The sequence below is a fragment of the Cynocephalus volans genome, chromosome 13 (genome assembly GCF_027409185.1).
Source record: "Cynocephalus volans isolate mCynVol1 chromosome 13, mCynVol1.pri, whole genome shotgun sequence".
Lineage (NCBI taxonomy): Eukaryota > Metazoa > Chordata > Mammalia > Dermoptera > Cynocephalidae > Cynocephalus > Cynocephalus volans.
The window spans coordinates 89,313,797-89,338,175 of NC_084472.1; the positions used below are offsets into that span (position 1 = coordinate 89,313,797).

General features: G+C 41.9%; 1 protein-coding gene across 6 annotated transcripts in view; it reads right to left on the reverse strand.

The window, feature by feature from the left end:
* Nucleotides 1-19,138: 19,138 nt before the first annotated feature.
* Nucleotides 19,139-24,379, reverse strand: part of IRF2 (interferon regulatory factor 2) — a 79,563-nt gene continuing 74,322 nt past the window's right edge. For all 6 annotated transcript variants that reach the window (XM_063077080.1, XM_063077078.1, XM_063077076.1 and 3 more), the window contains 2 exons: nt 21,590-21,636; nt 19,139-20,343 (listed from right to left, as the gene is read on the reverse strand). In XM_063077080.1, coding sequence (XP_062933150.1) covers nt 20,035-20,343; nt 21,590-21,636 — 356 coding nt within the window. In that variant the 3' untranslated portion in view covers nt 19,139-20,034. The remainder of the gene's footprint in view (nt 20,344-21,589; nt 21,637-24,379) is intronic.

The window sequence follows — 24,379 nt, forward strand, 5'->3', positions numbered from 1 at the left end:
AACAAAGGACAGGAAGCTTCAGGACATGGTCACTGTAAAACTGCGTGGATCATTTTCCCACTGACTGATTTCTGGCTACACACTAGTTTGTGCCACCCGGGCTGAGGCTGCTGGAGGGCTGACGTGCTCCAAAGAGGCTGAGACATAGGAAAGCAGCTGCCACCAACCTTGACAGTCACCTGGAACACCTGGGCACTCTTGACTCAACATCTGCCTGACACAGCCAGTCCCGTTGGCTAAAGAGCTGAGCATGAAAAGTTGGCTGAAGCAGGTGAGAAAACCAATAGGAGGAGTGAGGGGCACGGAAATCTGGATGTCTTGGGCTCTGTTAGTTTCCTCTAGTCCTGGGTGCAATCCAACTTAGACACAAGGGTGGACTGGATGATCTCCTCTCTAATTCTCTGATTTCGTGAACAAAGTATCAAAGGAGAAGAAACAACTGGGGGGGTTGCTGGTAGGCTTGACCACAAACTCTTAGTTTTATCTACAAGTTCCAGGAGACCCAGCTGTGAGTTCCATATTTTCAATAAAAAGTCTTCTCCCCAGTTAGCCAGGAATCATGAACAAAGTTTTCTTTTTGACATTTGGTGCCTGGCAAAATGGAGACCTAACATTTAAGTGAACTGACATAAATGCCTATTGATTTACTTTATATAAATGCAACAAGTTTTTATAGCAATAACTATGCACACAGCGCAATGCATCAAGGGACTTTTTAAAAGGTCTGGGATAGCAGGGCCTTCCACTAACTGCTTAGTTAGAAGAATAGAGCAGAGCCATTTTGGACGAATACAGAAAAAAGCTAGACAGGATCTGATCATGAATCCCCCTGAGTGGCTTAGTCACTGGTGATGAAATAGAAAGGAGATCACTATGGGCCACTAGAGGCATGAGCCAGACTAGAAAATCTGGGTAAGTTAAGGGAGAAGAAGGAAAACAGAAGGCATTACAAGCAGGTAGGATGCGCAAATACTTGCAGTAGCATGGGTGATACTCCCAAAATGTTTCTGTTATGAATAGAAACCTAAAGGAAGTAATATTGAAGGAGTTGGTTGGAAACAGATTAATGCTCTCCAGAAGGGTGTGTACTTGATCATGTCAGGGGGGAAATACTTTTTCTCCACCCCATATGTTCAGTAACTGGGGACCCATGGATTTAACTGACACAAGACAGACTAACAGAAAAAAAGAACTACAGATTTTATTTATGTTTTTCTGTGCACGGGGGATCACAGAAAAGAAGTGAAACTCAAATAAGCAGTTAGATCCTGGGGCTTATATGCCATTTTAACAAAGGAAAGATGTTATGACTTCATATGATTTATATGACAATAAATCATGGGAAAATGACTAGGAAATACATGGGGGTGACTAATGGAAAATAAAGTTTAGTTTAGTTAAGCTTGTTAAGCAGACTCATCTCAGTGCCACCTCCTCATCTCTGCTGATCTCTTCCTGGCATAGGAATGGAGAGTGTTGTGGATTGAACATCCCCCCAAACTCATTGAAACTTAATCCCCTCCGTGACTATGTTATAGGGTCGGAAATCCCATTATGGTTATCAAAAGGTGGGCGTCTTAAAGAGCTGATTAGATTGTGAGGACCATGTCCCATTGATGGATTAATCCATCAATGGGTGGTCATGGACATGGTTATGATGGCTTTAAAAGGCGAGTGAATGAGGAGTTAGCTCTCTTGCTCAGCGATTTCACCATGTGACATTGTGTGTCACTACAGTGCCACCAACAATAAGCCCCTCACCAGAAGTGTTCCCTGGACTTTGGACTTCCCAGCCTCTGAAACTGTAAGATATAAATTCTGTTTCTTTATAACTTACCCAGTTTCAGGTATTCTGTTATAAGCAATGGAGACAGACTAATACAGGGGGACACCTTCACAAAGGGAATTTTATGTCCTGCTTTTAGGAAGAAAAAGAGAGAACAGGGAATTCTTCCTGCATCGGCTGATTTCTAATTGCTTTCAGCATGAAATAATCCTTATGCCAATGTGGCATATTTTGGAGTGGCATATTCTGGACCTCTTCAATCATGTAGGCCAGTATTTGCCAAAATGTCCTCACTACAATTCTAGCTGTGTAGTTTTTTCTTGACTGTGGGAAAAGAGTTCCCAGCTATCTGCCCATCAGTGGATTTACATTGTGCATTAATATAGTAAAGACCCTGAGTAGTTCTGTAGTAAAGAAATATTGGCTTAAAGCTCTATTGAACATGAAAAGATCGACGTCATTTGTAATTAGGAAAGTGCAAATTAAAAACATAACACACCTATTAGAAGGGCTAACATTCAAAAGAAAAAAGAAAAAAAGACTGGCAATACCAAGTATTAATGAGGATACCAAGCAATTGGGGCTCGCTACATTGCTGGTTGGAGTGCTATGGGGAGGTCACCAGGAAAATTATGGTAAACAAGCGTCAAGGATTGTTCTGCCAATTTAAGTCAGTGCCTTCTCCTTTGATGAGTCTCTGGTGAATTACAGTCATTCTTCTTGTCCTGGTACTGAGAGGGAGACACCCCTGTAAGTGGAAAATTTTTTTAGAGATGTGAATTTCCCCTACAAAAGGGTAACTACTAATCTGTTTTCAGAGCGTCTCCTGTGTCTGCAGTTTCTCAAATAATCCTTATGACAAAGTGGCGTATTTTGGGGTGTCATATTCTGGTTTCCTTCACTGGTCAGAGAAGTCCTCATTGAGAAATTATAATGTAAGCAAACACTTGAAGGAGATGAAGAAGAAAGCCATGTAGCTATCTAGGGAACGGATGGTCTGAGCAAAAGGAACAGCAGGTGCAAAGGCCCTGAGGCAGGTACATGTCTGACTTCATCAAATGAAAATTCCTGGAACAGGGGGTTGGAAACCTGGGATCTAATCCTATCTCTGCAGATTATTTCTGCCATGTGAACCCATTTTCCTTATCTGTTAAATGAAGGCATTCAGCAAGATTTCTTTCAGCTCAAACTGAATTCTAAATGTTCAAACTTCACTGCCTCCTCTTCTTGAGACTGACACTCACTTTTCTGCCCATATGACCCACTTGTCATGCTCACAAACCCAAGACTCACCTTTTTTCATCTACTCCAAATAGGTTGGAGGAACCTGGCCTTTGCTGATGTTTTTATCTGCCCTTGACTCTGCCATGCTGATTCCATCTTACCAGCATCTTCTCTGAAGAGATTCAGTAATCTCCCTTACTTGAAATCATCCCTATTCCTTCATTTCTCAATGGCTAACTCAAGCAGCCTGACACTTTATTTCCCCAATTCTAAGATGCCATCAATCGTAAGATGCTCTGTCAATTGAATAGTAGCCTTTCGGTGGAAGAAAGAAAGGAATGAGGGAAGGAATAGAGATTAGAAAGAAAGGAGAGAGAGAGAGGAAGAAGAGAGGGAAGGACAGATAGAGAGAGGGAGTGTGTGGAGAGAGAGAGAGACTAAACTTCCTGTGCATATTCTTAAATGACTTTAGTATTTATTTATCCATGTAATTACATGCTGCTTTCTTTACCAAAGTTTAATTCTAGCCTATTTCATAATCAGAGACTAAATATTCTTCCAAATCATTCTGGACACCCACAATTATTCACAGCCTTCTGGAGATGTGCCACTTTTCAGCCATGCTTATGAGCTTGTCCTCTTTAGCACACTTACGATTGACAACGTAATTTGAGGGCATCGTGGAGAATCCTATTGGTTTCTTGGCATTTCCTCTTTGGTTAAATTTATAATTTTGTTTTTCCTTTTTTAAAGATAAATATTAAACAGATTCTTTTGAAAATTACTAGAAGCTTTTGATAGATTTTGGAGCCCAAATAACAGTTGTTTTTGATGCATGAAGTAGTCACACCAATTTCCCCTAGCTTTGAAAATTGTATAATTTACTCTGTGCAGTGGGGCAATGCGTAATGCCTGGCATGTGTCAGACAATCTTGTGCACACAGGGTTGGTTTTGTTTCAGTACAGTAAAGCAGTGTAATCTTTGTGAATTTTCAGAAACAATTGAAAACAGGAATCTAAGTTAATAGTATGTGGTGCCACCAATACAAATAACTAAACAAAAGCGGCAATATGGATGAGCAGATACTTCTACAAAGCTGGCTGAGACTGTGCGGCCACAGGCAATGCCAACCATATTAGCATTTCACTCCTCTGCCCAGCAGCTGGCAAAATTTTTTGACAGAGTGTTACCATTACACATCCCAATTTCCTGAATGTTAACATGTGAAAAAATAAAATAAGTCTTAAACTAGAGGAAATATGGCAGTTTTCAAAAATTACAAGGCCTCGAGAATTCCATTTAGCCTGCAAAGCTGGAGCTATGTTCATCAGCTAAAAAGTTGTGTCTATCTCTTTTCCCTTTCTGTCATCACAACTCCCCCTCCTGCTCCAACCCTGGAGATAAGAGAGCTCAGATCACAGCTTGGAGAGAAAACCAATCTAGAAAGGAAGAAAATAGTTAAGCTTATTTTAACCTTCCTGCCTGAACTGCCATTAGGCTAATTTCTCCTAGATCAGACTTCATTTCCTGAAGGCTCATAGACAAATACGTATTTTCATGGCTATGCTTAGTTAGAGATGATGGCTTTCTTTTCTAGGGCCTTGAACCTCATTTGAATTAGTAATGATATATGGCTATTGTGAAATACCAACTTGAATCTAATAAGGAATTAAGAATTAATCGTATTAAAGTCTTTTGCAGTTTTGTGTCCTCATGTGTGTGGTTATTTTTGCTTTTGGTGGGTGTTTCCCCTTTCTTTTTAATAAAGTTATAAAGCAAACAACCTTTTCATCATGGCTAAAAAGCCCTCACACAAAAGCCCCTCCCTTCCTGTTTTACCAGTAAGAGCTTTGTCTTGTTGCCTCTGAACAATTACCAGCTAGTCCTTTAAAAGAAAGAGTAAGTCCTTCCGTCTGGAAATATGGGACAAGAACCTACACAGGAGGGCAAAACCAAACCGGGCCAAGATGCAGATGTCTCTGGAAGGATTACACAAACCTTTGGAAGAAAGAGTCACCTTGTGGGGGCTGTGTGTGTCTCCTGCAGCCGGATGCCCCTGTTGGTGCATGCAGCCCTGCAAATGCACTGGGACCATAACACAAAGCAAATGGGATCTCAGGCTTCTGCTCCTCAAACCTCAGCCCTCCTGCCTTAGCCATACTTGATTGCTGGGCCGTAAAGAGCAACATCTCTGCTGGGCCAGTGAGAGCCCTTTCCTCTCGTTTCTGGCTGTGGAATCCTCCACATGTATCCTCCTCATTCATCACAGGCTTTCAGATAAACCTGACTTACGCAGGTTGATTTCTTTTAGGAAAAAAAGCTTCATTTCAACATGGCCAGAGATCTCTGTGTCGCACACTGTGAGGACTTGGACTTTTCTATCCACTGTCAGACCTGTCAGCACCAGCAGCTGGGAGCCACTAAGGAAAATGAAAAAAAAAAAAAAAATCCATTTAGAAGAACAGATGCTTGATCTAAATAAAAAGTCATCTCTGCTTCATAGTGATGTATAAATGCACCTTTTGCGTTTGCTAATGTCAAATAGCTGTCTTCCAGCACAGTCTTCTTAGAATAATGACTAATTTTTTAAATAGATGCTGATACTTCTTTAGCAGATTTTGTCCACAGGTTTTCTTGTGGTCAGTGATATCACCACAGACCTTTGTTGGATGGCAAGCATCTACAAATATTTTGTGCAAATTATATATTATCAACTTCCTTAGGTATCAAAAGGACAATAATAATTTTTTCACCAAGTGCACACTTTTTTAAAACAAGGTCATTGTTGCTAAAATCATTTCTTGTAAAAGAAAAAAGGAATTACTAAATAATAAAATAAAGAGTTGTGGATATACACCTTACAATAAATGACAAAACCACTGTAGCGCTAGTACATAGTACTTTGCACATGCTCTGTGGAAAAATTGCTCAGCTTTTAGTTTCTACATATATTTCATATGCAACTAACCTATTATTTCCCACGTTTCTCACTGACTGTGACGAATGGAAATGTGATGATATGCATCTCACAAGCCATAGCACAGACCACACAGCGCAACTGACTAGCACACTGAGTGGCCTGTAGGAGCAGAAGCATCAAATACCTCTCCAACAAGGCCTGGAGACTGGAAGGACTTATCTAACCATAAACGCTTTTGTCTGAAAGCACATTTTATTTGTAGTCCTCCCACATGCCGTGTTTAAAAGGGAGATACCAGTTATGCTGTGTCTGGAAAAGGTCAGGGAAGAGAACAGTATCACTGGTCAATTTTCAGATTTAAACGCATGTTAAAGTGAAAATTGTTTTCCCTGCACATGCATCTTACACTACTGGATAAGACCATGGCAGAAGCTGGACTAAAAGCAGAGGTCTACCAAACCTATCCAAGCTAATTTAATGCAACCTCAAATATGAATATATGACCAATTTTTGAAAATGATCCATGCATGTTAGAAAAGAAGATACATTCTCTGTTACTAGGGCATAGTGTTGAATATATATGAATAACATCTATCTTATTATTGATTAAAATGCTTAAAACACCTATATCTTTGTTTATTTTCTTTCATTCAACCTGTTATATACTGAGTGTGGTGTGTTAAAGCCTTCTATTATTAACACGTTTCTCTCTATTTCTAATCTCACTTTGTGTAATTTCTGCTCCATATTGCTGGTTGCTGTGTTACTTGGTACACAGATATTCATAATTGTTGTGCCTTCATGGTTAATTGTGGTTTTCAGCATTATATAGCATCCTTCATTGTCTCATTTAAAGCTTTTTTATCTGAATTCACTTGTCTGATATTAGAGTCACCATTCCACCTTCTTCTTGTTTTTATTTTTCTGATATATCTTTGTCAATTTTTTTTTTTCCTTTTTTGAATCACTGTGAGATGTGTCTATTAAATATAACATCAGGTAAGGTTCTGCCTTGCAGGCCAGTTTAAGAACTGGCTCATTTGTCACTGTAACAAGAGGAGAAATCAGTAAAGCTCATTCCATTTCTTGATATGATTCATATGTTTAGTCTCAAGTGTCATATTACTTTATGATTACTGCATGTGTTTTACTTACCATATTTCTTTCTTTAGTTGGCATATTTCATTTGCTTTTTTTTTTTTTAATCTCTTTTGGCATTTCAGAATGTTGGTATGTTTGTTCCAGTGCTTGCCTTTGTATATATTCCATTTATAGTGCCCTTAGTCCCCTTTTCTTCTTACTGAACATTTTACTGTCTGGTGTGTCCATTTGTACTCTTCCCCCTCACCCATCATGTATAAAACTGTCAATTATACTAGTATACTAGTATACTAGTATACTCTCCCCTTTCTTTCTCCTTTCCCACTCTCTCTTTTCTTTCTTTATTTTTTGGTTGTGTAGTTTCTACTTTTCCAGGAAATATAATATACACATACTACTCTTCAATCCATGTTCTCACCCTTGTTTTAGTCTTAGCTATACAATTAAATACATTAAGTTTTCTCCATGAAATAAAATTTCACCATAAAATACATTTCCATCACTAGTCATTTTGGTAAAGTTTATTTTTCAGTTATCTCTTGTTGGATAAAGCTCATCCTCTGAGAGAGTCCTGCTACACGTGTGTATAGTATTCCTGAGTTATTACATGTTAGAACTGTTTTCCTTTAATCTTGATACTTGAAGGATGGCTTGGCTGGATGTAAAACCATTGACTCACACTCTTTACTCCTAAATCTCTTAAGAAGGATGCACCATTACTAGCTTGCTTTGTATATTGCTCATGAGAAGTCTGATGCCATTTTAATACTCTTATCCTTACAAGTAATTTGACCTTTTTGCCCGGAGGTCCCACAGGGATTGAATAATGGCTCCGAATGATATGTCCATGTCTGAATCCCTGGAACATATAAATGCCACCTTATTTGAAAAAACAGACTTTGCAGATGTCAATAACTTAAGGATCTTGAGAAGCGATCACTCAGGATTATCCAAGTGGACCTCAAATTCAGTGACGAGTATTCTTATAAGAGAAAGGCACAGGGAGATAGATTAGAGAGAGATAGTAGAAGAAAGACAAAGGGATACAGAAAAGGCCATGTGTAGGCAGAGGCAGTGATTTGAAGTTATGCAGCCATAAGCTGAGGAATACCTGGAGTCACCAGCAGCTGGAAAAGGCAAGAAAAGATTGTCCCCTAGGCCTTTTGACACCTTCATTTTGGACTCTAGCCCCCAGAACCACGAGAGAATAAATTTGTTTTAAACCACCAAGTTTGTGGTAATTTGTTATAGCAGCCCTAAGAAACTAACACAGGCCTTGAGGGGAGTGTGTGTGTGTGTGTGTGTGTGTGTGTGTGTGTGTGTGTGTGTGTGTGTGTGTGTGTGTGTGTGTGTGCACGTGCGTGTGTGTGGCTTTAAAGCCTCATAGTTTGCTAGAAGATGTCTTAAAGCTCTTTTTAGATCAGTTTTCCTAGGTATACAGTGGGCCTTTTCAATGTGCAAATTTATATTTTCTCCTATTTCTGAAAAGTTTTCTCAGATTATAGTTGTTTCATTGCTTTATTCTTCTTCAGGAATTCCTGTTATATGTATGTTAGACCTTATTTGCCTGCCTTCCATTCCAATCACATTGTCTTTAACCCTGTTTGCATCTTTGTTTACTCTCTTGGTGATTTTACCACTCTTCCTTGATGCTGAAATTGTCCAACATTCAAAGCTATTCTCCTTTGAGCACCTTTTAATTCATTCTCCATTTAGAAGAAGGTTTTGTATTTTTCTTCTATTTCTTTCTCTAGATCAGTCAACTCTTGCTGCATTTCTTCCTAATTTTTGCCCATTTATGGTCTTTGTTTTTAAATTTCTGATTCTGTTTCCCCCCCCCCCTCCTAAATATCTCCATTGTTTGAACATAATTACTTCAGTTTGGAATGTTGAGTTACAGTTTTCTTCTGCTCTGTGCTTGGTTCTGGGTCAAAATTTTTCATCAGTCAAACTGTTATGAATCTCAGTTTTCCTGTGTTCTTCTAATAGTAGCTATTACGGAGTTAGGTTGGGGGGTTCTTTTGTTTTGTTTTGTTTTTCTTTTCTTTGAAATTTTGTGTACAGAGTTCCTAACTCAAGAATACCTTCTCTTGTCTGTCAGAGAAGCAAAATTCATTTGGTAGATACTAATGAGCAGGGGGAGGTCATCATATCTTATTTCTCCCTCATTTCCACAAGATCATCAATTTTTCCCTCTTGGTTCCTTTTTTATCTCCACTGCCAAGTCTCTAAAGGGCCCCACCCTTTCTTGGTTTAACTGCCACTCCCAAGAAACAAAGCTTCTCCGAAGCTGCTGCTTCTGTTCTGCTTTCTTTCCTCTAACTGTGCTGTGCATGTGTCACTTAGTATTGAAACTTATTCTTTTGGAGGGTAAGTTTGTATATAGTACATCTGAAGTCTCTCATGCCTCCTTACTCTCTTTCCTGGAGATTTTAAGTCTCCTCTCTCCCACTCTCTGTACCCAGCCTATAGTGGCAAGTAATGGGAGTTCTGTTGGAATATGGTGTTTATTTCTCTGCTTATTTGTAATGTAAAATTTGTGGCATTCTCTGTCTTCTCCTAATGTTGAAGGCATGAGCCATGTGTGGTTTTCTTGTGCTTTGTTGAATTTAAGGCTTGTATGAAGAGGAATAAATTCAGATGGTTGTAATTATTTTGGAAATTCCCTTAGGTTAGTGTTTCTTAACCTTTTTGACCCATTTTCTCTTTTTATCATCATAAAAATCACATAGACTATTGTCATTTTTATAAAATTCAAAATAGATGAAATATTAGAACTAAAAACAAATAAAATCAATGACAGAAAGTACCATTTTCTTTTTGGACACAATTCTCTCCTCCATAGATTATGATGTGCAAACATTTCTTCACCCTCTCATCCAAATCACTGAACTGAGTAGTTTCCAAAGCCCATAATGTTGGATCAGTATTTTGTCATAGTTGTTTTGATGCAGAAACATTTAGATTCCTCTAAATTTATATTTTTTATAATAACTTTGTCCCCTTTTTTCTTACTTAACTTTTGTATTAGTCCATTTCTGCTGTTTGTAACAAAATACCTTGAACTGGACAATTTGTAAAAGAGCAAAATTTACTGCTCACAGTTTTGGAGTCTGGGAAGTCCAAAGTTCAGGGAACACATGTGGTGAGGGTCTTCCATGGTGGTAGATTCCATGACAAAGGTATCACATTGTGAGATGGTGGAAACAGAGAGAGAGAGAGACCAACCTCCTCATTTACTCTTTCTAAAGCCACCAGAACCACTGCCATTATCCCAAGAATGCATCAATCCGTTCATGAAGGTGCAGTCCTCACAATTCCATCAACTCTCCAATTCTCACCTTCCAACTGTCACAGGAGGATTTCCCACACTCTTAACACTGTCACGGTGGAGACCAACCCTCCAACACATTAAATGTTTGGAGGGACACAATTCAATCCATAATAACTTTTTACTGTCTGTTCTATTTTTAGAGGTATAATTTGATGCACACCCAAAACCTATACAAGTGTCAACAATATTACTCTAATTTTCCCTTTCTCTTAGATTATTTAATTGCATTATTTCTACTTTGTCAGAACATGTAAAATTTACATACCATTATTCCAGCTATAGACTTTGTTTTAGTCTTAGCTATATAATTAAATACATTAAATTTTCATCACCAGTTCTTTTGCTGAAGTTTCCCCAGTTATCTTTTGCAGGATGAAGCTCATTCTCTAGCATAATCTCTGGAAGGGCATGTATGTATGGTATTTATGCTCTGTGGGAGGCTTTGATGTGAGTAAAGGTGGCAGTTTCAGAGAAGCATTACTTCTGGAGGAGAGTCAGAAACATAGAAAAGGGATGGTAATCCTTGAAGAGTTAAGAGAAAGATGGAAGCAAGAGAAGGAATTTTGAGAATTTCTTGAAAAAAATGAAAGAGATACAGTTTCTACATCGTAATGAAAAAACTCTTTATTATCCAGTTGTAATTTGAATGTCCTGGCATTTCCCAGTCTGTAGGTATACATGATGTAATATTAATATATATACCAGCTGTCCTAAACTTGAAAGCCCAACCTATGCAACCTCAGGAATTCAATAGCAGTGCCCCCCTGCCACTACCATCACCCATTTTTGAAGCCCCTTCCACCTCTAGTATCTCAGATTCTCTGCCTTTGTGTATTAATCCACTGAGTACATTTCTTCCATCCCTGCCTTGGAGCTGCTACTGCTCTGGGCTGGCTGCCTGCCCACTGCCTTGCTGATTTTAGCCAAATTCTCATTTCTTGGTGATATGGGTTCAATTTGTATTAGAAACTTAATCTCTCCTGTGACAGTATTAAGAGGGTGGGAAATCCTATTATGGTAATTGAACAGTGGGGCCTTAAAGAGGTGATTAGATAGTGAGGACAGTACCCCCATGAACACATTGATCCATGCATGGATTAATGAGCATCGTTCTGATGGCTTTAAAAGGAGAGAAACTGAGAAGCTTAGTTCCCTGTCTTGCTCAGCCATTTCACCATGTGACACTCTGTGTTTGCTGTGAAGAGTCACCACCCACCAACAAGTCCCTCACCAGATGTGTTCCCTGGACTTTGGACTTTCCAGCCTCTGAAACTGCAAGGAATAAATTTCATTTCTTTATACAGTACCCAGTTTCAGGTATTTCTGTTATAAGCAACAAAAATGGTCTAATACGCTTGGTTAAGGCTTCCACTTGCTCTACTGCCTTAGTCGGTTTATGCTGCTATAACAAAATACCTTAGACTGGATAATTTATAAACAATGGAAATCTATTGCTCACAGTTCTGGAGGCTAGGAGGTCCAAGGTCAAGGCACCAGCAGATTCAGTGTCTGGTGAGGGCCCATTCCTCATAGATGGTGTCTTCTATGAGTGCTGATATGGTGAAAGGGTCAAACAAGCCTCCTTAGCCCAATTTTATAATGGTATTAATTCCATTCCTGAGGGCTCTTCCCTCATGACCTAACCACCTCCCAAAGTCCCCACCTCTTAATACTATTGCATTGGGGGTTAGGTTTCAATCTATGAATTTGGGGGGGACACAAACGTTCAGATCATCGCATCTACCAATACAATCCTACTCCATAATATCTGGGACCTTCTATTGGCCACGCACCTCTGCCATCTCCAGGCTAGTTCTCATCGTTCTACTTCCTCTGCCACCCCGGCTCAGGCCACTGAGAAATAGCTAGGGGTGAGTATGAGAAAATCTGTTCACAAGGGGTGAGTGGGCCCTGAGGTGGCAGCTTTACATACCCTCAGCCATTCTCTTTTCCTGGTCCCTCAAGGTGGCCAGGTACTGGCGCAAGCAAGAGTCTCAACACTATACCAAGAATAGCTCCTATCGTTTTCAGGGTCTCGTTGACTCCAGCTGGTCACATTCTCTTTCTGGGATCCAGCCTCTCATACACTCTTCTAGCTCTTTTTCCAAGAGACTCCTCAGTCTCTATGTTAATCAGTTTATACAAACAGACGTCATGAAAGGAGCACTCCTGCCTGCACCCCTGGCATACGTCTAGGCTCTGACACAGCACCTGCCACACAAGCACTCTCATCCTGTCCACGAGCTAGGACAAGATTCTAAAATAGGATAGGAAGACATCAAGAAAGCACAAAAGGTTAATAGTTTTGTGCTCTGTTTTATAAATATGTTGAAACATTCCCAGTTTCAATATTGCTGAGTCAAAATGTCATGCATCTCATGAACCTAATGGGAATTATAATGCAAACTGGTCCACAACAGAAATTGTATTGCTGACCCAGAATGAAGCAAATTAGAATCATTTTCATCATCAAAACTTAATTTAATTCCACCTGGTGGTCTCAGAAGGCATTTAAAAATTTTGTTTGAGTCTATGCTGTTTAAAATTAAAAGTAACAACCGGCAGGTTCTGATTCTCCTCAAATTCTATCAGAAAGGAATAAATTATCAGCTTCTTCTAAGCCTATTCAATAATAAAATTAGGCTTGCCCAATAAAGGATCTAGGGGAAAAGAAGACTAATTTTAGCTATACAGAAATTGGGGTCACATGTCTGAGTTCTGGGATCGTCAGCGTTGAAATCTTAAGCCAATGTAAGTCTGGGAGAGGATGGGTAATTTGGAATCACTGCTCCCAAATATGTCTTAGCTATTTTATATGCAGATTGCATGGTTGACGTAATTGAGTTCCTACAATGTGCCCCATACTTGAACAGCATTTATCTTATTTAATTCTCACAACAACCTTGCAAGTCAGGTGTTAATACCCCCATTTTACATATGAAGAATCTCCTTTTCACAGACATTGAGATCTCCCCAAAGTCATCAGCAAGTGAGAGAACTGAACCCAGGTTTACATAATTTTAAAACCTGTTTTCTTCCCAGTATGTAATGTTGCCTCCCCATTGACACTGGAGTGTATTGGGATGCAGAGACCATTCTCTAGATATTCTTACCTTGGATTTTTAACTTTCTTTGGTATTCTTGGCAAAGTGGTTTCGCAAGGTGTGATGGCTGTTCTCAGCACCCATTCACACCTTTTTCTGGTGTGCCTTCCTCTGTTGCAGAGGCTGGAGTCTAGAACAATATTTCTCATTCTTACATGCAACCAGGCTTCAAACTGTGAATTAGGTGCAACCAATTATATGCTCTTGCAAGAGATTTGGAAGTCAGAATTGAGGAGGAAGCCACCTTCCTGCTGATTTGGCTATAACCACTGGCAAACATGACTGTGGAGACATTGGGACTTTCTGAAGCAGTGTCTCAGTGCTCAGTCACTAACTTCATGGATGTCAAGAGATTGTTAAAATGGTGGTGATGAGGACTTTCGGATTAGCAGATTTCAGCTAAAGCAACTTGTTGTCAGTCAGTATTTCCAATGACAGCTTCCTGATTTTCTACCTTTACAGAGGTGACAGAGGTGGAAGAACACTAAAGCTGACTCCCCCAGCCTTCCCAACAATGTTGCAAACACCTGCTTCTCTCTATTCAATGCCTCTCTGCTTAAAATAGCCAGAGTGGTTTTTGTTTCCTGCAACTGAGCCCTCCTGATACACATTATTTTCCTTTTCTTCTAACTGCTGGTCTTTGCAACTGCCAAACTTGTAATTGATCTTTTAAGCTCTAAAATGAAAGTTTTAAATATCTCCACCGCTCCCTATCTCCTTTATTTGGCTTTGTTTTTCTCTGTAGCATTTATTATCACCTAAAGATTATTTTTATTTATTGGTTGAATATCCATATTCTCACTAGAATTTAAGCTCCATTAGAACAAAAACTTTATTTTGTTCACTTCTGTACAGGTCTGTAACACTTTTTAGGACAGTACCAGCAAAGAACTTAATAAATAGTGTTGAATGAATTAAATCTACTTTTCTTAACAAAACACTACTATTAAGTTAATGCATTAGTAATAGACTCATCAACAATATCCCCTCAATAATGCCTCCTCATGAAGTTTTCACCTGGGTTTTAAAAATCCTCAAAGAACACAAAATGACATGCATCCTCTATATCTAAGCATTAAATTCAGGGCAACTAACTCCTCCCAGTTTGCCTGAGACTTTCCCAGTTTGAGCACTAAAAGTCTCAAGTCCTGGGAACCCTCTCAGTTCTGGGCAAACCAAGATGATTGGTCACCGTAACAAAATTCATGAGCTGCTAAAGAAAGGCACTTGGAATTACATTACCTTTAGTCAATCTCGCAAATATAAGCTTGAAAACATGAATCTGTTCCCATATAACAGCTGTGTTGTACATGATCCCTGAAACCACCAGGTAAAATTCAAACAGTGGCTTTGGGTTATATTTTTCACTTTTTACTAAAATTCCTATTTGCCTATACACCGAATATTTTAGAGCTGAGCCTGTGAAATCCCTTCTGCATTTCACAGTTGCATTAAAAACAGGATACATGAGCATTCCAGAGAAAAGATACTGCATCAGTAAAGCTGTGCTTTAGAGTCACAGCACTAGAGAAGTCTCTTTGGGAGGCAGAAGAGTGAACTCTGTAGAGAATATTTATCAGTGGTAATTCTAGGAATGAATACAATCTTACTCATCACTAACCATAAGGAACTCACCACCATCTAGATGCTAATATCCTGAAACTACAAGCACTGTGCTCCATTATAACCTGTGGAGTTGAAATGTCAATGTCTTTGAACTGGCACATTAGAGAGAATTTGGAGAATAAGAGCATTTTCAGAAATACCACAAAAGCTTTCAGCAGATGGAACATCTTGGGGTACCCTCTTTCCTGGATGATTACTGTGGATGGATGTTTGGGTGTTTAGATTTTAAAACGTTCCTTCTCAACCAAAACTGAAACTTAGAGTCGCTATCGCCCTGGAATTTTTTTTTGCACCTGCAAAAACAGCTGTGTTACTAAAATCAACTGTTTTTGCTGCACAGGCTGCTGCATGTGACAGCGGTGTTTCTCCAGCCGTGTCTGTCGGGGGTTAACCGAGCGGCAGTTGCTCAATCCCAGCACAATACATTCCACAGAGCCAGCAATCTCCGTCTGAACATGTTTATAAAGCAGATAGGAAGAAACAGACCAAACCTCCAAAGGGCAGCTTGCTTAGTAGAACAGAAGCACGCATGCTGCTTTTTTTCTTAAGAAATTTGGTCAAAGGACTCTAGAAAATGTTTTCAGACGACGTGCACTCTGAAACATCCTACATTTTGATCCTTCCACAGCAAGAGCCAGGTTCTTGGACAGACTTAACATTTTTGCTAAAACTGGCTATTAGGCCTGACCACTTCCTTCCTTCCAGGCACTATTTTCAGAAGCAGAGACACAACGCCTCTGCACCTGTCGTTAGCGTGGCCACAGAAGAAAGCCTCTACCAAACCCTCACTTGTGCACACAGCAGGGCCCGCAATGCCCAAGCACAGGCTGTGCATGGTACCAGTTTCCAGTGGGACCAGTGGGGACCCAGAGGTCAGGCAGCCTCAGAAGGAAACATTTCACCCACCATCTTCCTGCATCTCCTGACCTCAAGATTGGCACAGCCCGGGCTCTCCTCTCCAGGTCTGTGGCTGGCCATGTTCCTAAGGGTCCTAGCCCTGTCCTCTTGACACTGGGAATGGTAGGGTTCAGGGGAGGAGGAGATCCTGGGGGTGACTGTCTAATATGTACCCAACCTTGTTCCACATGTTGGGATGTAATCATAATTGACACACAGCTTCAGAAGCTTACAGACCCTGTGGGAGGCAGAGAAACACCCAACTATGATACCCTTGGGGAGGGGTCTACTGCAGCCTGGGAGCAGAGGGAACCCTGCTTCCAAACGCTTTGGCTGGTCAGGTTCATGTCCCCCTGGCCCTGATCATCCTGGCCCTGGGAATGGAGTTTCGGGATGAGGCAAGTGGCTGAGCACCACTAAGTAAAAACCTATTTCTGCCTCCATTCTCTTTCCAAACCAAAACTCGTACTGAGACATTGGGTATATGACTCCTGTATGCCAGGGACCCATATTAGCTACCTGTTTGCAAACCTTTTTCTAGCTTTTTGTCTTTCTTCAGCAGAAACCTGGCAGAATAATGGGGTTCTTATTTTCACCTTTTATCTGGGTCTGTTCGTCCAAAGCTACAAAACAGAGGGCTTTTAAAGCCCAGTGAATCCAACATTCAGAGAGTGGCCTCAAGCAAATGGAATGTCTAATGTCCCATCCCTCTGACTCAGGTGCAGGAGGCCATTTGGGGCTTAACACCTTTTTCATTCACATGCAAAATACTTTCAAAAGCACTCGTTTGAAAACTCAGAATCCTGACACCAAATCACTCATCTTCCTCATTCCCCAAATTTCTCTCTCAGTAGTGATTACATGATAGTATAATATACACTTTGCATTGAGAGAGGAAAAAAGGATATTATTTTAGGGTTTTGATATCCAAAGAATTTGTATTCTTCTTCTCTATAAATACATTTAAATAGACTAAACAGTTACTTCATCAAAACATAGCCTTTGGCAGTTAATCCATCAAAATATAGAAAAAATGCTACGGTTGAGCATGGATTTATTCAGATTTGCAGACGGCATTCTGGAAGCCCTTGTCTTCAAGGTGTGTCAAATGTGCTGGGTTTTCTCAAACTCACGGCTAGGCAGAAGTGCCTGTCACTGGATTCACAGTTCACAGCTGTACAGCAAGCCTCATTATCAAGGGAGTGACCTAGGTCCTGGCTGCAGAGAATGGAGGCCACTGTTCCAAAGGCAGTTACACTGAACTTGCCACTTAAACTCACACACACACGCACACACACACACACAACCAAACCCACCATAAAAGCATATCAGCTCACACAGCTGCCAACCAAATGAAGCACGTGTCCCTAGTCCTTCCCCAGAGTGACAACAGCAAGTCCTGAGGCCGAAGTCCATGAGATGTCCCATCTTGTTTGTTATTCTTCCTCATGTCAACCCTCGGCACTGTATAACTAGCTTATTTCCTTACACTGTTGGCAAGTATCACTTAGAAACAATGCAGCCTTTCTCAGAAATATTTTAAACGCAATTCTGGTTTTCATGGTCTTATCAGCAGCGGAGTATTATCTTTAGTGCTTAAGTTGTGCACTGCCAAATCCTGAATTTTCTTCCACCTGAGGAGGTTCTGCAAGTCTGGTCGCCACCATGAAAGTGGAGGAAGGCTGTGGGGATGGTGTTTGGGACCTGCAGGGCTGCTGAAGGAGTCAGGATCTAAGCTGAGTGTTTATTCTGTGTTTGGAAGAGGGGAGGGGGTAGGGAACCCAAGTTACCCAAAACCCTGTGATAAGCAGGCCATGTGACTCAGGGTCACCTCTGTCACTGTTTTTAAAATTTATTTTAAAACTGGATGACTATATAAAAGGCTTTCGATATAAGTCACAAAGAACTGAACTCATCTATTTAGACCTGGGTGAAGAGTTAGGTGTTAACTGCACAGCATGGTGCTCAGGAGCCCGGAAGAATCTCTCTCCTCCTTGTGAGTCCTCCTTTCACTAAGAAAGTGAGATAAACACAGTCAACAAAGGTGCTTCTCACAGAAGCAGTTAACCATCAGGGTGTGGCATTTCAACTGCAACACGTCAACCAGTTCACTTTCGTTCGGGGCTGGATAATTTTATGACCACTGATTAGACCTGTAGTCACATGTGGAGATAGCCGTAAGTACAGCCCTTTGTTCCTTCATCGAAGGAGACTTTTCAAATATTAACTTAGCAGTCTCCTCCACAACCCCCCAGAGGTAGCAGGTAGACAGCTAATTTTTAGTATTCTGATTGTCCAGACATTATAAATGCATGAGAGGCTAGAGCGGTGGCCTTCTCAAGAGCAGGTCTACACCCTGAAATACCAAATGGGTGATGGAGATTAGTGTTCTTGAAGTCCCATTCCTCACTCCAAAAGCCATACCCTAAGTTTTGAGGGAAGGGCCTGGGTCTACGGCCTGGGTTCTAGATAGAAGAGTGTCTGACATGGAGTCAGAACCCAGCAAATATTTATTATTATTGAAAATGTCTTATCCATGTGCTCTGTAAGTGACATAAACACAAATCTTTGGTCATACATACAGCCTGTGGCTAAGAACAGGGGACAAACAGAGGTGGGTGAAATGTGCTCACAGCAGAAAAGATGATTGAGTGGGTGCAAGACCCCGTTCATCACCTCACCAGATGTGGGCTAACTTGTGCCCTTCACTACCCATGCAACCCAAGTAAAGGCATTTCATTTTAAATTTCCTGTTCCTCCGCGTGAAATGGAAATAAGTCCCTATTCTGCAGCATGACTGTCATGAGCAAAGAAGGTAACGCATGTAAAATATTCAACACAGGGCTCAGCGCAGGTCCCAGCGCAGGATGAGCACGTGCTGGAGGAAGTCGTTTGTAGCCTCACTGTAGGAACCTTCAGGGATGGGGAGAAGTTTGGATCCCCAAGAAGAAACGACACTTTGTCAGTCCTATCCCGATTGTGCTCTAGAGCAGACACAGACAAAGCCAGGAGTGATGCCCGTTAAAAATTTAACTATATATCATATTCATTTATTATCAATCCACAGGATAATTTGATTGCTACATGAGCTCATAAAAGCTTTTTTTCACCTTTACAAAAATTAAAAAAAAAAAAATGTGCCACAAGGATGTAATAACAACTGCTGATAAACAAGAAAAGGAATCTTAAAATTATAAATTTGCTGTAGAAAAGATAAAAAACAATTATATTTTATTTAGAATTTTACCTTGAATAAAATATTCCCCTGTATAAAAAATAAAAAAGCTTGCTCTGGTTAGAATTAGAGTATTTTTGTCTTCAAATCTGGGAATTTGCATAATATTTCCATGATAGTTTTCCTTTGTACCGCGTGGCATTCAAGCATAGCAGATTAGAAAGATTTTTTTTTTTTAGGCAGTCTTAAAAGGGGACATCGGTGGAGAAGTTCATTTTCTTCTCCTCCTCCTCTGGGATGTAGAACACAGCCTTGCAGAGGAGGAAAAGGAGGAAAGGAACTGGGTGGGAGGGGGTGGGAAGAGGGGGATGGGCAGAGAAGGGGACACTGAATGTGCTGTGACATAGAGCAAGATCACAAGAAGGCCTATCTGTAAGTGCTTTAAGATAAGGTGCAGAAGCAGACTGCAGCGTCGCTAGTACTGCCCTATGTACATATTCACAAGAATAAAAAATTCCAGCTAGTTCACATTTTCTTGTCCGTTCTGAGGCATCCACGCCACCATGCTGGCCTTGACCGTAGGCAATGCAGCACCTCCACTGCCCGTATGGGTGTTGGTCCTTGAACTTGAGGGAGTAGCCCTGGGAGATCCAGCAGGCTCTAGAGATACACGTCTACCAATGGGCTGGAGTCCTGAGTTAAAAAGAAGCTCCAGTACTGGAGTTGGACACAGCGATCAATGTTCTATTGTCAAGGCGTTTTCCCTTAGATTTGTCTAAAATAGGTGTCAGAGAGAAAAATAAAATACAAACAAACAACAAAACCAAGCCAAGAAATCCCAACAACCATGGGGGAGAGTCAAAGGCTTAACAGCTCTTGACGCGGGCCTGGGTGATATCTGAGGTTTTCTTGATGACACTGGCCCGAGTCTCCCGGTCTGGCCGACTGCTGCTGGGCGTGGGGGTCACGGAGGGAGGGAGGGGAAGGTCTGGAAAAGGGGGCCAGGAACTGTTGTAAGGCATTGGACAGTTCTCCTCTTTGATGGTCACCTGGAGATCGGGCTTGTTGGAAGTGACGAAGGTCGCCATGCTGGGCAGCAGGTAGGTGTTTCGTGTCCCCATGTTGCTGAGGTACTGTTTGCCTTCAATGTTCCTCTTCCGCCAGTGTGGTCGGCCCTTTCAAAGAAAATCATTAAGATATATATATACCGCCTTTTACTTCTAGTGAACGGTTTTTTAAAAATGCACCAATGTTCTCACGTGCTGCTGTTTTAACTAAATTTTTTAAGAATTGCAGAATGAACAAAAGCTTAGCAGCTCTACATCTCTCAACTGAAATCCCTACCCAGCTGTTTGAAATCCCCCAAGCCCTGGTTTCTCTTTCCTTTTTTATCAATTCCCATTTGCTACCTCCCAGAAATATAGCCAAGACTACTCTATGAAGGCAGCAACTTGGCTTCTGGCTCCCCTAGGCTGATCATCGGGTGGGTTTTAGGCCAGGGCAGCCAGTCTGTCATGGTGATCTGGCTCCTCACTTCTGGCCCAATCAGATCTTTGAGTCAACCTGCATTTGCAGAGGAAGGGAAGTGAGAAACTTAGTAACAAGACAGTGAACGCCCCTCCAATGCTTTCAAATGGGTGCAACTTAGAGCTCCAGTGTACCACTAAGTGGCTGGCCTCGATAGTGGCTGCATTCAGAGGAGGAGCTCCGACTGAGACCGTGAAGAAATAGGATCAGAGGAGCATGGACGCTTGTCTTTTCAGAATTCCTGCACTTTACCTGAAAGCATTTAGTACATTCGGTAATCACTCATCAAACAACTATTAGTCTCTCTCTCCCCCACCGCCCCCCACCGCCGTCTCATTCACTCAAGCACAGACCCAGAGCGGGCAGTTAGCAGGAATGCTTTCCATCACCATTACAGCCATTTCCTGCCACTGAGTGAGCCCAGCCTGTGGGAGGGAAATCGGAAGCAAGCGACTCAGAACCCAGACCAGACACAAGACCAGCTTCTGGGCTCAGATCACAGAGGGTGAAGAACCCACATACACACGAACACACTCCTCCTTAGCTCCTTCTGACGCTCGCGCCTGGTCAGTGCTTTTGGCCACGCAGCACATTCTATTTCTGCTCGTGAAGGGATGTTTACAGTGATGGGAATATCAACACTTCCTGGCCTCTGCTCCAATTTCCTTTTCCTGCCGTCCAGGCCTCTTTCTGACGGTAACATTTTACTCCTTTCCTCCCACTCAGTTCCCAACACTGAGTTTTATAATTCACAATCCAAGAGTATGGTGAGTTTCGGGTGACATACATTTTACCACACCAAGAAAAGACAAAAGTAAAACCCATGATCTCCCATAGAGGCACGTCACCAGCGGCAAGGAAAGCCTCGTGCACAGCGGGGCAGGGCCAGCTTACCTCTGCGCTGTCCTCGTCGCTGGGCACGGAATCCGTGGTTTCGCTTTCTGTTCACAGAGAGAAAAACACAGGCCATCATTCCTGCTGCTCAAGCTGTTTTGAGGCTCAGGCAGTGTTTAAAAAACTGTATCAGCCCTTCTTTCTTCAAAGTGGGTAACTAAACCCATCTCCCTCCCCTTTGTAAGGTCAAACACTTCTACGTGAGAGAAGCTAGAGTGAATTTTAATCCTCTGCTCTTGGCCCTTCAGAGAAAGTGTGCCTTAGAGTTGAGGGGAGGTTCACTTTCTGAGGGCCAGGCTATGTCTGCACCTGGCGGTCCCTGTGGTGCCCTTTTCTCCCTGCAGTGCCATCCGTGATGCCCATATGAGTCCTGCCTTGCAATCCATGTCAATCATTTAAGTCCCAACTCAGAGTCAACCTTTCCCAAGAAGTCTTCTGAGATCACTCCATCTACTCAGACCCCTCCTTCACCTCACACCTTTTGAGGACCTTTATCTTGAATTTCTAGAGTGGCTTCTCCCACCTGGTGTATTGTGCGTGGACAGACTATAGGGTGACCCCCATGGCCCTCACCTCCTGGTGCTCACTCTCTTTGGGACTCCCTCCTCTAGAGTGTGGGTGGGACTTGTGACTGCTTTTAACCAACAGAATATACAGCAAAGGTGATGGGATGTATGTGATTTTGTGTCCATGACCAGGTTACATGACACTGAAACCTGAAATGAGGAGACTCTCTCCCTTGCTGGCTTTGAGGAAGTAAGTGGCCCTGTGGGGAAGGCTTGCATGACAGAGAACTAAGGGGCTGCCTCCAGCCAACAGCCAGCAAGAAACTGAGGCCCTCAGCTCGACAACCTACAAGGGACTAAAGTCTGCCAAACCCATAAGAGCTTGGAAACGGAGCCTTCCGCAGCTGCAGCTCAGATGAAACAGCAGCCCTGGCTAACACCTTGACTGCAGGTTTGTGAGACTCTGCAGCAGAGGACCCAGCTAAGCCACTCCTGGACTCCTGACCCACGGACACTGGGATAGTCAATCACTTTAAATCACTAAGTTGGCAGTGACATTGCTACACAGCAATAGATAAACTACAGTCGACCCTCCATATCAGGGGATTCAGCATCCATGGATTCAACCAACAGTGAATCAAAAGAATTAGAAAAATAAATAAATAAAATAAAAAATAACGATACAACAATAAAATAATGCAAATAAAAAACAGTACAGTATAACAACTATTTTACATAGTGTTTATACTGTATTAGGTATTATAAGTAATCTAGAGATGAAGATTATATGCAAATACTATGCCATTTTATATCAAGGACTTGAGCATCCATGGATTTTCATATCCACAGGAGGTCCTGGAACCAATTCCCCATGGATACTGAAGGATGACCGTAATCAGTTACCATCCTGATTCGGCTTGCCAGCTGTGAGACACTGAGCAAGTTTCCTAACTGCACTGAGCTGCAGTTTTCTCATCTGTAAAATGGGGGTATTACCGCCTTCCAAAGAGGATTATGTGATGAAGAAGTGGGAAAGGCCAGCACGGGGCCGGGCAGACAGCATACACTCAGATTTGCATGACAGGCTGTATTGACACAGTCAAAGTCAACGGCTAGAGATTACACATCCCCTGTACATATAATAAAAGATTTTTTAAGTAAAAATATTTTAATTTTTTAAAATAAAATCTCAAAGGTGTGCAGTTTGTCAGCATTCACAGCCACTGCAAAATGAAAGCTCAGAGGGTAGAACTTCCGAAATGCACAGACCCTTAGAGATCCTCCTGGTCTGTGTCATTCATTCGACAGACAAGGCCTTTTTAAAGAAAGTGTTCACACTGAACATTTATAGGCCATGCCAGAGCCTCTGCAAGCAGGTCTTGTTTGGCCCTCACAGGGTCCTAAGTTGGGATACATCTACGATTGACTTCCCACTATGCAGAAGAGCTAGTATGCTCTAGTGCCTTCTACCTCCCTCCACCTTGCCCCTGCTGAAGGACTGACCTCCAGTCTCACATCTTCCTGGTGGCAAAACTGAGACGAGATGGCTCCAGCCCCTACAGAGCCCTTCCCACCACCCAGAGCATTCGCCACAGGCTCTCTACAGATTGAAGGATAAAGAACAAATGGGAAACTTGTGCCACAGGTTCATTCCTCAAACAAAGAAAGCAAGAATCTTGACTCCACTGGTCCCACACTGCAGCCTTTTCGCATGTTTCTCGGCCACTGTTTTCTAGTGACTTCACACAGGCCTGGGTGATGGCCGAGGGCTGACCATGAGCAGCTGGAAAGGCTTCTCCACCCCTCGGTCTGAGTCTGCATCCCCAAAGCATCCCTAAAGCATCCCTGCTGGGAGCCACAGATGCCCAGAGGTGGCTTCAGCCTCAGCTGACAATGACCCTAGCTATGAACACAAACTGACAACACCAGGCAGAAATGTTTGCGACAAAAGCAAATGAAAAACAACAGAGAAGGAAAATGCCCCTCCTCACATAACCCTCATGCTAGCTCAGTATCCCAAGGAGGCAGGAATCAGTATGGTCACTCCCAAGAAGAAAAATGAGGAACAGAGATATTGAGAAACTTGCCAGAGCTGCAGACTTAGTCAGCGCAGAGGACGGAACACAAACTGCACAGGGCCCAGTGCGCTGAACACAGCAACTCTGCTTCCCTGTTGTGCAGGCCTCGGTAAAATTTCCAATCCCCTTTCCATTTTTATGCTTAGCTTTCTTTACACTCAGAAGCCAAGGTCTCCCTTTCTTCCATATATGTCCAGGGCCCCTTC